Source organism: Euprymna scolopes, chromosome 7, assembly GCF_053919585.1.
Source record: "Euprymna scolopes isolate OS-2025 chromosome 7, ASM5391958v1, whole genome shotgun sequence".
Taxonomy (NCBI): domain Eukaryota; kingdom Metazoa; phylum Mollusca; class Cephalopoda; order Sepiida; family Sepiolidae; genus Euprymna; species Euprymna scolopes.
The window spans coordinates 23285030-23300957 of NC_136488.1; the positions used below are offsets into that span (position 1 = coordinate 23285030).

The following is a 15928-nucleotide window of genomic DNA, read 5'->3' on the forward strand; positions in this document are numbered from 1 at the left end:
GGAGTACTACTGCCACATCTGGGCAGGAGCTGCTAAAAACAGCCTATCCTGCCTTGACAGAGTACAAAATAGACTTCGTGGCTTGGTGGGGGATGCCCTTTTCTCTACCCTGCAACCTTTTTCCCACAGAAGAGACGTAGCGAGCCTGTCTTTGTTCTATCGTTATTTCCATGGCAAGTACTCGTCTGAGCTCCATTCTCTGGTCCCCCCTCGCCAATCTTTTTCAAAAAACACCCGACTAGCTGAAACCACCGTCAATAATTTTTTCCACTCCTTATCTGTGCCTAAATAAAAACGTAGATTCCATGAACAAGGCTTCTTTCTTAGAACTGCACGCCTGTGGAACTTTGTTCCGCTTGCCTGTCCCCCCCCCCCGACTTTAACCTGGATGTCTTCAAGTCCAACACAAATCAAATTTCTGATGAACCGCCCACCTAAGTAATGACACCTTAACAATTCTCCAATACTATTGCTACACTATCCCATTGATTACTGTACACACAATAACCCTTATCCCCGAGTGGCCATTGGGCCTTGATAGGTGGTGAACTCCATGTAAAAAAAAAAAATTATGACTGTCCCCGGCATTTGAGAAGGAAAGAATTGAGAAAGAAAGCTTCTACAAAACTTAACAATGACGAGAGTAGTCGTTGAACAATTTCAACGAATTTTGTTTCATTACCATTTAATAACAGAGCAGAGAGTCCTGTCAAAGGGACAATTAAAAACGTTTCAGTTTAAGTGTAACGTGGGTACGTCGCGGCTACAAACTCACAAAAATAAATAAATCCAACTCAGCTTTTTTTTCTGTTTTAGCAAAAGGCATTTATTACCATTACTTTCCAAACAATGTCTGCTTCTTGTTTTTTTCTGTTTTTTCTGCCGTGAGATTAACAAACTCCTGCCGTCTCGACACCAGCTTAAAAGTCTCTCTCCGCCACCACAGGGCCACACGTCCATCTAACCCGACCTAACGCTGACATTACCCAGCCATTTTTCACCTTCGATATCACATGTCCATCTTCTTGTCGCGCACTTTGCTTTTTTCCGATCACGTGGAGTATTTTTCTTTTTCTTCTGGCACAAGCTCGCGCACACTTGCTAATTTGCATATGGCTCAAACGACTGCTGCTGCTGCTGGTGTTAATACCTTCGCTAGCCATCTATCCTTCGGCTGCTGATATTTTCATACGCACTCCGTTACAGAAGGACATGTTTAATAATAATAATAATAATAATAATAATAATAATAATAATAATAATAATAATAATATACTAAAACATTAGGATCAGAAGGTCCCAGAAGATTGAGAGAGCGTCTCTCAAAGAGAAAGACTGAAAGAAGAGAATATCTTAAAAACCTGTTATATGTTTGCCTGTTTCTTGCCTTTTAGGTTTTTATGTCAAGTAAGATTATTCTTTCATTTTAAATAGAAAAACGAAAAATTTCCCGTTTCTTCCTATAATTTATTGCTATCGTTTAGACAATAAATTTAACTTTGTCGTTCCAGTCGATAGAGCTAATTCTGGAATAGTCTCTCAATTAGAAACCCCATTTTTTACGTATGTTTCTATTTTTTGTAATTGTTACTTTAAGGGTAATTTGACCCTTACTTTGGAAAATAAAAGCATCGGCAATTTATTTAATTTTAATAAACCTTGGACTAAATTAATATATTTTTCGGGTCTTGTTCTTATTCACTCCTTTTTTATTTTGCTCTCCTTTTGTTAATTGCTCCCTTTGCTTCTATTTACAAGACACCTTTATTTTTTTCGCATTAAAAATATTTGTTACTTAATAAAACGAATTTTGGTAAGGACCTTAACCTCCGACATTCTTCAGGTGTATCTTATTGAACTCGGTAATCTTTCTGTCGAACTCGGAAATCTGCACGAAATTTCGAACATGAACCTTATGGATGAAGTAAATTCAGTTCAAGATGACACTCTTTAAAGGTTGAAGACCCAATCCTTAATACAGATGATACTAAGAACACAATCGAGGATTACTTAAGACTTCTACCTAGTCATGGCTGACAGAACGAGAACGTGCTATCTCAGTGGATTAAATAAAAGATTCAGTTCGAAATGTAGATTTCCAAGTTCGGTAGAAAGATTCCTAAACTCGAATAGAAACACTTAACGGAAGTTACATCGGCTGACACGTTGTGAAAATAAAACTCAAGATGAGAACAAATCATCCAAATTATCAATCCTCATCTAAAAACTTGAGAAACACAATATGAAATGTTTTGCGCCTTAAAACATATGTTTGATGAAACAATGAGTAAAGACATTTTTTCTTTATTTTTTTAATCCTTTGAGATGAGACTTTATAATTTGTGTATTCATTCTTTTTGCAAACTGTTATTCTCATCTTCATAGTTGTTGTTGTTCTTCTTTCACTACGTTTCCTCCAATTCATCCTTTGGCCTTCTTCAGGTGATGCGATGGGATAGGAATGCTGAGTCTTGTAACTGTAATTACTGCCTTCCATACTTGCTGTCTCACCACGTTTTGGCCTGCTTTGGGTAGGATTGAAACCGCTGTCTTCAGAATGCTCACCTGGAATCATAGAGATATACCACCTCTATATACTGCGCCATTGGCGGAAACGTGGTGAAACAATGACAGCTATAGAAGTCAGTAATTACAGTTACAAGATTCAACATTTCTATCCCGTCGCGGTTAATCACCTGAAGAAGGCTAGAGAATGACTTGACCAAAAAAAACGAAGTGAAACAACAGAAACTATGCCGATTAGGAAAGAGTCCGCAAAAGAATGAATGCACAAATTATGAAGCCTCATCTCCAAAGATTCCAAAAATGAATAAGTAAATAGATAAATAATACCATTCAGTACGGACCTGACAACGGAAGACCAGATAAGAACGCAAAATTGGATTCATAAGACCATAAAATCCAATCTCGATCGCCCTTCGAGGCCCGTGACGCAGTGAATAGAGGCGTTGAGTCTTTACGGTTGGCCAAAACGTTGTGAGACAACAACTATGGAAGGCAGTAATTACTGGAGATACAAGACTCAGAATTTCTATCCACTCCATAGCCTTGAGCCTCTGGAGGGGCATAGGTCATTCACAACTTTGTAGATGCTTTTGTAGCAAGAAATTCTTTTTTCAGGGTGAGGGTGCTGCCCCACGCCCAACCTTCACAGAAGGTACATACAACGCCTAGTCTTCCCAAATGTCACCCATCTAGTACTGACCAGGCTCAACGTTGCTTAAATTCAGTGATCTGGCAAGAACCGGTGTGTCAATGTGATTGTGACATACAGCACTCCTATACCGTTGCATTTAATAACCTGAAGAAGGCCAGAGGATGAGTTGACCGAAACGTGCTGAAGCAACAGCAACTATGAAGATGAGGCTAACAGTCCGCAAAAGAATGAATACAAGGTTTTTCTTAAGATTACATCATGTAACGTGCACATTTTCTTGATGAATCACACACAAAAAAGCATTGTTGACAATTACAACTGATTTTTATTGTTATCTCTGTTTCTCATCGAAATGTAATGTAGCGTATCGAAATGTAATGTAGCGTTGCAGCTACGATCAAGACCTGCGTGAAATACAGGTGCTACGAGCACAAGTGGTAATAGCCGCTTTAGGTGCATGTGAAATAAAAATAACACACTAACAAACATGCAACAGTCACTGATTTATACGAGTAGGCCTCTAAGAACAGAGAAGGAAAGAAAAAAAAACGAAAATAAAGAAAATATGTATAATGTACATATCCGTGACGAAACGGAAACATCATATTCCAAAAATCACATAAATTAATCAAGTAGTTTTATTTTTAAATAAGAAAATAAAATTTAATGAGCATCCAAGAAGTGACTAAATTCTATACAAAAAGCAAACGTGATAACTCAACAATAAGTCATACTTATTGGATTTATGTTGCAATGGCTACGAATTCTCATTAATTGTTTAAAAATAATTCTCTTTATAAAAATAAAACCACTTGATTAATTTACGTGATTTTTGGAATATATTTTCGTTTTGTCATGAGTAAATACATCATACATATTGATCTGTATTTTTTTTAATATGGAGGAATTCTGGACAAGAATCAAAATTCAAATGCCTAATAGCTGATGGCACCAGCACGCTTCAAAGAGATATGTTTTTCTGGGCGTCCACTTTCCTCATTTTTTTGTTCTCTCAAATTTTCGGTTCGATTCAGTTGGCTTCAGTTACGTCACGTGTGATTGCTCGTACCATTCACTTTATGACCGTCAATAGATTACAAACAGGACTCCCGTGATTACTCCTCCAAGCCGTGTGGACGCTAAAGTGAGATGGGATTAGCTAATATTGCAACGATAACTGAAGAACTATCATCACTTATATACCAACAGTTAGTTACATTAACAAAACAGTCTTTGAAGATCCAAAGCACCGCCGAATCAGAATTATTAATGTGTGATATTATCGACGCCCCTCTCGCAAGTGTTAGGAATTACAAAAAAAAAAAAAAGAAAGAAGTTTATCTGGAGAACAAAGATATAAAAAGCGGAATTTATGGAAAGACAATGGAGAGGAAGTTGTTCACCAAGGTACAGCAAAGCAGATGAAAAAGTATTGTTAATCAAGGGTTGGCAGTAACGGGCATAAAAGATCACTCAATAGAGGTCAATATATTTAGAGTTAGTTAACGACCAGTTTTAGGAGTGGCAATAAGTTTTGCGATAGTCAGGGGCCGTTTATGGACAGTCTTTCGTGTGCAACAGTTGAGAACAATGTCCAATCTGGGACAGTTGGTAACTCGCCAATGTGTAGGAGCCGATGACACGACCAGAACGAGAAGAGAAGACGAAGGAGAAGTAGACTATAGAAACAGCATTGGGGTCGACGTTTGATGTCAAGCGGGGTAGCACATGACCTCATAAATGTTCTAATAACAAATTCTTTATCACCGATAGTTTTCTCTATGAAAATCAAATTTTTAATTACGAAAGACTGTGGTAGCATATAATCTTGTACATTTCTCCAACTCTTCTAAAGTATAACCCAGTTTTTTATGCTTATGCTGCTAGCGTTGTTTTTTTTTCTTTTTCCAAACTTCCTGTTGTTTTTATATCTTCAATCGAATCATACACTAAACAGTAAAAAATGTACTCGATACCTTCTTTCTAAACACTTAGCATATTAAGGTTAGAATCAAGTATAAATGGAGCAATTCAGGGAAACGAATGCTACCTTCACCTAGATTTCGGTATAGTAGTTACTGAGAGAAGAGTCTTCAGATTGTCCTCGACTACGACGGATTCATTTATTTTTTAATATTTAACGCAATTGCCATTCGTGTCTTAGAATCATTGTGACCCAAGGTTGGATTATGAAAGTAACTAATACTGAGCGTCACATAGGCATTCATGGCCAGTAACAAATATCCGTAAAAATTGTCTCGATCTATGAGGATGGTCTTCTATGACTAAGAACATGACCTGAAATTTTTTTAAGCAACAACACGAATTATTACGTAGGATGTTTAGAATAACACTGCTTATATATTGTTATTAGATTGAGTTACTGTTCTGGTGACATGAAGAACATAATATGTTACTAGCAGGAATACCCTACGTTGCCCGGGAATGAATATGGCTAAATATAATTATAAAACGTTTACACGTGAAAACCGCACAGAGTTAAAATAGTCTGATTACTTTATTAATATAGATTTTGTCCATTAGTGACTATAAAAATAAACTGGTTTCTCAAAGCGTGTAGAGGTAGTTGAAAACTACTTCAATCCGTATGGGTTATAATGTTACTCTGGAAAAATTTCGAGTGAATTCTGTTTTGAGTGAAACTATTCGTCCACTGAATTCGTCTTTGACATCCTTTTCATGCATCTGTGGATCAGATAGACCGTGACATAAAACGTCATATCAGCTATCATCGTAAAACCAGATACGTAAAACGAAACGTGGTAGGAAGTCCTCTCAGAAATATAACCTGGAAGAAAAAAAGAAAAGGAAAGAATAAAATAAAATCATAGTTCTTTGATATGTCAGGGGCGCGTCAGAAAAAGATGGACACAAATGAACCATACTATTTGACTTTAGTTCCAGTCAAATTAATTCAGCTACTTAGAGGTTTCAGAATGGATTTCGAAATTCGATTTTTTTTACAAAATAATAATAACATCAGCCATTTTAGTTTCTACCCATTCAATAAAGTGAAGTCCGTTTATTTCTAGAAGTTTGTAATCGATAATTCTCGTCCTACAAAATGTATATTTGATTTTGACTAGCCGATTAGTTATGGTAATTATCGACTTCTATTCTTTAAAATTGAAAATTCTAATAGATTTTATCGATTACATAATATATCAGATCAAACAATTACTTTAGTAACAGACACGTCTAGATATACACCGGTCCTTTCTATAGGCTAATCAACTATGTTTATTAGCCAATCAGATCATTTGTTACAAATATGAAAATTGCAAACGGAATTCAAAATAAAATCGTTTGGTATATACGTATTTACATATGCCGCTTTATTTATTTTAATACTTTCTTCTACGGTTAATTTTCTATTCATTAGCCTAAATATGTGGATCTATTTCTTTTGAAAGCCTTTTATATTCTGCTAGTTAACACATACGCGTCTTAGTAACCGGTAAACTTTATATTAATATATATATACAGTGGCGTAGCATCAGTTTTTGCTGCCAGGGATGGTCGGAAAATTTGCCGCCCCCCTCCCCTGCTGGCATATAATTACCTGTATGGCCCCCACCCGCTGGCATATAATTACCTGTTTTATCCCTCCCCCTCCGCTGGCATATAATTACATACTTCCTTCAGATTAAGGTTTCCACAATTCTCCTTTTTTTATTTTAATTTAATTTAACAATTTCTTTTCAATAATTTGAATAATAATAAGTATGTAAACATTAATCTGAAAAGAATTAGGTAAACGTTAATATGAAACAAAAGAAACCAAATATTTTTTTCAAAACAAAAATGTATAATTCAAATTATAAAAAAATGTTAAATTAAATTAATTGGCTACACAAACAAAATAAGAAATTTAAATGAGAACATTTGGACACCTGAAAATGTTATGAAATGATAAAATCATTTTTATTTACTTTTTGTTGTTGTTGAAGTCCGTATTTTCGCAAAAACATAGCTGTATCAAAGAGAGGATAGTCCGATGTAGTTTTCTTTTCCTTTTCTTCATAATATTATTAAGAGGTCGAGCCTCTCGAAGAGAAAAAATAACGTCTTGTATTGGCGCTTTTTGAAATCCGTGTGTGTAATCGCTTGTTTAAAACAGGCGCAATATTTAAGAAATGGAAAGTCACACATTTTAGAAAACATTTCTTTTATAAATTCAAATTAGAATATTTGAAATTTGAATTTATAAATTTAAATGAGAACATTTGAAAACAGGCAAAGGTTAAGAAATGATAAAATCATTTTTTATTGGTGTTATTTTCAAATTCTCACAAAAAACATGGCTGTATCAAGGAGAGGATAGCCCGATGCAGTTTTCTTTTCTTTTTCTCCATGATGTTATCATTAAGAGAGCGAGCCTCCTGGAGAGAAAAAACGTCTTGTATCCTTGCTTTTTGAAATCTTTGTGTATAATCGCTCGGTTTAAGCGCGAAATTTAAGAAACTTATTGCTGTTAATAATGTTTCAATTCTTTATAAAAATAGTTAAAATGTTTAAATGAATGTATTTATGAATTTAAAATAAGGCTATACATTTATTTTTTGTGAGAGAACTATCGCAAGGCATCAAGTCGGTTGAAAAATTACAAACATACTTTTCGCGCTATTTTTTTTTCGGCAAAGTTATCAATAACTCTATTAAAATTCACTCTATCAACAATTTATCTCTATGGAGAGGATTGCCAAGTCTGTAAGCTTTGTGTGGCTCACTTTTGATCGAAAGTAGTTTTTTATGAGCTTCAGTTTCGAGAAAGAGCGCTCACAGCTGGCAACGCTAATAGCTCGGGTAAGGAAAATGCAAGATCACAATATTATGGACGAAATCCCCAAGGTTGTATCGCTGTATAAAGTTCAAGAGGTCCATTGATTTTATCTTTTCCTGAAACTTTCACAAAATACTGTAATCTCTTCCTTTCGGCAAAGAATTTATCCTTTTCTATATCTTCGTCAACTTCACCAAGCTGACAATCATAATTATCATCAAGCAGATTTGACGGTGTAAGAAAAGCGTATTTACTTGCAAGATTGTGAACTTGTTGAAATCTGCAAGATATTTCTTCAGTCAACCTGTCTATGACAGGCAGCATTTCCCGTCTCAACTCAGTATCAATCCCCAGCGCTGCATCAGTCAATCGTTCACCATTCGTTTCCTTTTGTGGATACGATGCTCCATGCTTATCCCCATTTCAGAGCAGAGGTTTTTAAACTCGTCTATTGCAGTGTCCACCATCTTTTTTCTATTCTGAAGAAGGTAATCTTTCAACGCCGTCAGCCTGAAAGAACTTTGTTGCAGATCCAGCCCCGTTTCTTGAAGATACTTCTGGGCATCATTGATTTATGTGAGAATAGTTTTTCAAAAGCTCAGAAATAAAAGAAACGGAAACGACAATTCCGAGTTCAGAATTAAAGATGCATCTGATCTTGTGGTTGTATTTTCTCCTTCTTCTGGTAGCTATTCCAGGGCAATGATGACTTCCAATAATTTTTTTACCACATCATTTACAGCATCTGATCGACTACTCCATCTAGTTTCCATAATCAGCTTGATACTTAGACCGGTCAACTGAATCAAGACGTCCCAGCGATGTGTAGATGTAGAAAAGAACGATAATAACCGGTCCAGTATGCCAAAAAATGTAACAGAGTGAACCGCTACAGAAGCGGCATGTACACAAGCCAGATTTAATGAATTGTTAGTGCATGGCACAAATAGAGCTTTTGGGTTGATTTCGGAGATTCGTTTTTGCACATCCGATCGGCAGTGTGCCATAATAGCAGCATTATCAAACGCCTCGCCAATACAGTCACAAATCTGAATCCCATCGTTCTCCAGTTCTCTCAAAATCAGTTTAGAAACGTCCTCCGCGCTTTTACCTTTTATCTCGATGGAGCGGAAAAACGACTCCTCCACTGTCACTTTATTTTCGTCAATTTTTACGTAGCGTAATGCCTCACTCATCTGGTCCTTGTGAGATGCATCAGGAGTGCTATAAAAAATTATGCAAAAATATTCATGGAGCACAGGGTCATACTTGGCCAATAAATTTACCAATTCTTAAAAATTCCTTTTGTTTTCTTGATCTCTTTCATCATTATTGATGTCTTCCAGGTGACCCCGGATTCCAGATTCTGCTTGGCGAGAAACCTTTTTTTTTTTTTTTTTTTTTTACACAGTGATCACCACTTATCAAGGCCCGGAAGCCACTCAGGGATAAGGGTTATTGCAAGTACATTAAGTTAGTGAGGAGATTTGCTGAAGTGTTTACTTAAGGGGGCGGTTCATTAGGAATTTGTTAACATTGGACTTGAAGACATCCAAGTTGTAGTCCGGAGGGAAGCAGGCAGACGGAACAGAGTTCCACAGGCGTGCAGTTCTAAGAAAGAAGCTTTGTTCATGGAATCCGCGTTTTGATTTAGGCACAGATATAGAGTGGGGGAAATTTTTCACAGTGGATTCAGCTAGACGGGTGTTTCTCGTGAAAGATTGGCGAGGGGGGACCAGAGATTGGAGTTCAGACGAGCATCTGCCATGGAAATAACGATAAAACAAGGACAGGCTCGCAACGTCTCTTCTGTGGGAGAGAGGTTGCAGGGTAGAGAAAAGGGCATCCCCCACTAAGCCACGAAGTCTATTTTGTACTCTGTCAAGACAGGATAGGCTGTTTTTAGCAGCTCCTGCCCAGATATGGCAACAGTATTCCATCCTTGGACGTACTTGGCTTTTATATAGATAGAGAATTGCATCAGAGGTGAGATATCTTCTGGAGCGGTAGAAGGATCCCACCATCTTTCCAGCGACCTTGGCAACAGACTTGATGTACGTGTTCTATTTCAGATCAGGAGTAAAGGTCAAACCCAGAAGCTTGTCAAAACACGGAGCCTCACCCAGACGAGAGCCATCCATCACAATTGATGCCAGATGGGGATCAGAGCGTTGATAATGTAAGGATAGGAGTTTGGTTTTGGATGCATTAAAGGTAACCAGCCACATCTTCCCCCAATGAACCACGCGCTCGAGATCAGAGGAGAGAGAATCAGAGAGAACTTTGTCATTTTCAGCTTTTGATGTGTTGCCGTAGATGGTTGTGTCATCAGCATAGATGTCAACGAATGATTTAAGTATGTGTTTAGGGAGGTCATTGATGTAGATCAGGAAGAGAGTTGGGCCCAGGATTGACCCCTGGGGGACTCCAGCATTTATATTGCAGGCCTCCGATTTTTGTCCATCGACCACTACTCTTATGAGCCTATCGGAGAGAAATGATTTAATGATTGAGAAAACATTTCCAGTTATACCGTAGCTGGAAATCTTGTGAAGTAGACCCTTATGCCATACCTTGTCAAAGGCCTTTGATATGTCAAGAGCAATTGCCCTAGAAAGAAAGCCTTTGTCAAGAAATTCACTTATCCTGTGGGATATAACTGTCAGCACATCTGCGGTAGATCTTGCAGAGCGGAAACCATATTGTGTGTCACTAAGAAGGTTATTCCTGCTGAGGTGGTTGACTATTTCTCTATTTAATATGGATTCCAGCAACTTACTCATAACACACAGGAGACTTATAGGTCTGTATTGAGAGGGAGATGACTTATCACCTGAATTCTTAAATATAAGGCAAACTGAAGAGGTCTTCCAGGGAGTCGGAAAGCACTTCTCCTTAAGGCAGCGCTTAAATAGTTTCGTAAGTATGGGAGCAAGTTCTGTTTGAAGCTTTTTTAACACTATAATTGGGATGCCATCAGGGCCAGTTGCTTTACTAGAATCTAGGTTCTTTATTAGCTTGGCGACCTCATGCATGGATATTTGCATGCTACCCAGCTTGTTCTGTGTTATAGGAGGAAATATGGGGAGTTGATGGCCTTCGTCGCATAGGGTAGAATTAGCTGCAAAGTTCTTTGCAAATAGTTTGGCCTTGTCTGACGCTGACGAGATGACCTCCCATTGATAATGGTTGGTATAGAACGCACACTTCTGTTCAGGATCCTATTTGTTATTTGCCAAAACTGGTGGGATCCAAGCCGCTGATCAGCTACCTTGGATTTAACAGACTGGGCATATAGCTCTCTTGCATTTTTTATTACTCTTTTACAGTGGTTGCTGGCAGACCTGAAAGCAGCTTTAGTTTCAGTGCATCTATTACGTTGGTAGCTATGGAAAAAGTGATTTCTGTGCGCGATAGCAGCAGCACATTCTGGGGAGAACCATGGCTGGCTGTTAGGTTTTTGTTGAAATTTTTTGGATGGTATGAATTGGTCTATGCCTACAATTAACCATTCGGTCAGATCTGATACTATAGAGGACACCTCCTTTTTAAACATGGAATGCAGAGGTAAATCAGATATGAATGTACGGAAGCTATCCCAGTCAGCCATAGAGTATCGGTATACAGTACGGTGGAGGGGTATGTCTGGGGGCTTCTTACATTTCGTTTTTATCTTAACTGATACGACGGAGTGGTCGGAGGATCCTAGAGGAGAATGAACGGAACATGAACATAGCTCAGGGGAAGTTGATAGAAAAAGGTCTAAGAGGCTTGTATATTGACCGGGTGTATCGGGGACACGGGTGGGTTCGCGAACAATCTGAGTGAGGTCATAAGCAATGGCAAAATCATGACAAAACCTTCCCTCATCGTCTGTCTTATTTGAATGGGTCAGCCATTCCACGTTATGGACGTTGAAATCACCACATATGTGGATGTTAGCCGAGGGATGTGAAGACAGTATGTGGTCAATTTTCTCAGATATGCTCTTAAAGATAGTAACTCCGCTGTTGTGGGACCTATAGAGGGCAAATATAAATGCAGTGGTGTTAGCAAGTGCAACCCTGGAGCACATATAGGGTAAATTAGGATCTTCTCTAGAGATATCCCTGCCACACGGGAAGCCATCCTTAATGTAGGCACATATTCCATGCCCATGGCGATCTTGGGGGTCAGATTTAGCTGTTAAATTTGAGTATCCGTTAATTATGAACTTGTCTAGGGTAGTGGTCGGTCCTATTCCAGTTTCACTTAGAAATAATATGTCCGGTTTCGTCTCCTGTAATTGGGTTTCAACCTCTGGAAGGTTGGAACGTAGACCCCTGATGTTGGAGAAGGAGACCTGGTAGTAGGGGTCTACGTTGAAAAATGGGGTTCTAGGTTTAATCGAGTTTTTATTCTGGATACATTTCATGTTGAGGTTTGGGGATTTGTGGAATAGGTCGGCATACTTGGTTAGAGCAGTACAGAGAGGGAAAGTAAGAGAGAAAAAGACAGGAAAGTTTTTTTTTTGTAGCACACGAAAAGGTAAAGCCGTAACAATTACCCACTAGTATGGCATCGAGAGGCCCCACCAGAGACTACTGCATGGTCCAGATCCACTCACCAAATGGCAATACAGCAGTCCCAGTACTTTGCGCCTGCTGATAGGACAGCCTCCTTAGTGGTTAATCCAAGGTTCGGGTCCCTGACTATCAGGCGGTAACGTCAGCCCAGACAAACGTTTACCCCCAGCACCCTTACTAGTGACATGGCCACAAGGACAGACAGAGACAGAAAAATTTCCGACATCTCAGACTACTGGTCACCAAGTACTACCGACCTTTAAGCAGCTTTTTCTTCACCCTTTGTCAGAAAAATCACTCATTGAATGAGGACTGAATGACAAAATAGATGAAGCGAGAGTTACTGGAGCTGCCGATAACACATCCACTGTATTATCTACTCTCCATTAAAATAAAAAAAAATTAAAAAAAAAAAGTGTGAGGGGGGGATGGGGACAAGTGACTTATTTATATCTAAGTAGTAAGTCCGGTGCTTAGTTAACAATTCAGGACACTTTTGATGATAATCTCCCCTCCCATATTAATGGGTGGGAGTTTGTCGTTATCTATCGAGTTTAAATCATTAGAGTTTCATCTTATAAATTAATTCACATCCGATAATTAACTATTATTAATTTGTAAACTCGACTTAATATTGATCGATGATGTTCAGCAATCTTGTTAGAATTTCCCGCCATTTCTTAGTTTCTTTCTTAATAAGATGTTGCTCTACTTTCTCAACTACCTTGGGTTCAGCCAGTCGGATCTCTAGATCCTTCCAGTTGAGAATTAATTAATTATTTTTACAAATAAAATAAATTTACATCATATTTTGATGTTATTATCATTTTAGTTTTAGTGATAATTTAAAAACAATAAATATTTATCATTAGTACCAATAATGAAAAATTGAATTAAAAATTTAAAACAATAGGTTTTGGAATCGTAAATTAGGGACACATTTTTCCGATTCCGATACCTCAAAAAGTTCCGATTTTTTACAACCTTTTCGGTAAATAATTTCAAATTTTTTGTAAGGTTTTATTTATTTTTATGTATTTTTCTATTTTTTTTATTTTTAACCTCTCAAACTGCCGCCCCCCCTCACATGTGCCGCTCGCACAATAGGGACACATTTTTCCGATTCTAATACTCCCAAAAGTTCCGATTTTTTAAAAACTTTTCGGTATAAGGATATTTTGTTAGCTTTTATTTATTTTTATTTGTCTATATATATAAAAGCGAAAATTTATGTATGTATGTATGTATGTGTGTATGTTTGTGTGTCTACTAAAAACTTTCAACAGACACGAGGAAAATTCACAAACTCGGTATCATATCGAAGCCTCATCCTTTGCTCGAAAAATTGGCCAAAAACGTTAATTTTTTCACCCCGAAATCGACAATTTTCGACAGGGGGGGGGGGTCAACAAAATCGGTCTTCTCGTGACTACGAGCGGTTCTACGCATGTGCCAGATGACGTCATGACCTGATTTACTTTAAATAGTTGAAAAACTGAAAAATTTCATGTACGTCGCGTTAGGTCAGTCGATTAGCGCGTTGGTTCATTATCTAAACGTTTTGGGTTGGAATCGTGATGTGAGATGTCTTTTTTTTTATTTTTTAAATTTAAATATTGAACCAGTGTTATTTAAGCCATTTTTCACGTAACGTTCGTTTTTCTGTATTTTTTTTACTTCGCTTATTCACCCCCGACCACACACCCAAAAACACCCGGGTACCCATCGATTTTTTAAATTTTAATATCGAAACAGGCTTATTTAAGCCATTTTTCACGTGTTCGTTTCTGTTTTCATCGTTCGTTTGCCTTACGTTAATTTTTTGTGTTTTTTTCGATGTTTTGATTACCCCTCCCCGCTTAATTAAAACGTTGTTTTCTTTTTTTATTTCGCTTATAACAAACTACATCGTCGTCGTCGTCGTCGTCGTCGTCGTAACGCTCGACAGCTTCTGGGCGCGCACCTATCAATTTGATTCTTACTAAAATAAATTCAATCATCTTTCACTAACTCATTCTGGCTGGTCGATTTTATTTTCACGCTTCGCCTCAGGGCTTTAGGTTCGATCCTACACCCCCCGGTTTCTTTTTTATTTAACACCACGCACACCTACAAACACCCGGGCAACGCCGGTACGACCGCTACTTTTTTCTATTTCTCTATTTACCCCTTCAAAATCTCGCCCCCTGACATGTGCCGCTCGTAAAACAGGGACACATTTTTCTGATTCCGATACCTCCAAAAGTTCCGATTTTTTACATTTTCGGTAAAAAATTCCGATTTTTTTGTTAGTTTTTATTTGTATTTTCTATTTTTAACCCCTCAAAATACCGCTCCTGGCGTGTGCCGCTCATAAAATAGGGACACATTTTTCTTATTCCAATATCTCCAAAAGTCCCGATGTTTTACAACCTTTTCGGCATACGATTTCAGATTTTTTGTTAGCTTTCATTTATTTTTATTTTTTTACCCTCTCAAATTGCCGCCCCCTGGAACGTGCCGCCCGAGGCAGACCGCATCCCCCGTCCCGCCTTTGCTACGCCACTATATATATATATATATATATATATATATATATATATATATATATATCGAAGGCCTTCGACAAGGTATGGCATAAGGTCCTTCTTCACAAGATTTCGAGTTACGTTATAACTGGAAATGTTTTCTCGATCACTAAATCATTTCTCTCCGATAGGCTCATAAGAGTAGTGGTTGATGGGCAGAAATCAGAGGCCCTCAATATTAATGCTGGAGTCCTTCAGGGGTCCATCCTAGGCCCAACTTTCTTCCTGATATACATCAATGATCTCCCAAAACTTAATCATTCGTTGACATCTATGCTGATGACACGACCATCTATGGCAACACATCAAAGGCCGTAAATGACAAAGTTCTCTCTGATTCCCTCTCCTCTGATTTTGAGCGCGTGGTACAGTGGGAGAGGAGGTGGATGGTTACTTTTAATGCATCTAAAATCAAGCTCCTATCTTTACATCATCAACGCTCTGATCCCATCTGGTATCAATTGAAATGGATGGCTCTCGTCTAGGGGAAGCTCCATGTTTTGATAAGCTTCTGGGCTTGACCTTTACTCCTGACCTGAAATGGAACACGTACATCAAGTCAGTTGCCAAAGTCGCTGGAAAAATTGTAGGATCCTTCTACCACTCCAGAAGATATCTCACCCTTGATGCAATTCTCTATCTGTATAAAAGCCAAGTACGTCCAAGGATGGAATACTGCTGCAATATCTGGGCAGGAGCTGCTAAAAACAGCTTATCCTGCCTTGACAGAGTACAAAATAGACTTCGTGGTCCAGTGGGTGATGCCTTTTTCTCTTCCCTGCAACCTCTCCCGCACAGGAGAGACGTTGCGAGC

At 38.1% G+C, this 15928-nt stretch overlaps 1 protein-coding gene across 1 annotated transcript in view; it reads right to left on the minus strand.

Moving 5' to 3' along the window:
• Positions 1–5672: 5672 nt before the first annotated feature.
• LOC145280225 (monocarboxylate transporter 6-like) overlaps positions 5673–15928 on the minus strand; it is a 53270-nt gene continuing 43014 nt past the window's right edge. The window contains exon 5 of the mRNA XM_080132009.1: positions 5673–5987. Within this exon, the coding sequence (XP_079988135.1) occupies positions 5842–5987 (146 nt within the window). The 3' untranslated portion in view covers positions 5673–5841. The remainder of the gene's footprint in view (positions 5988–15928) is intronic.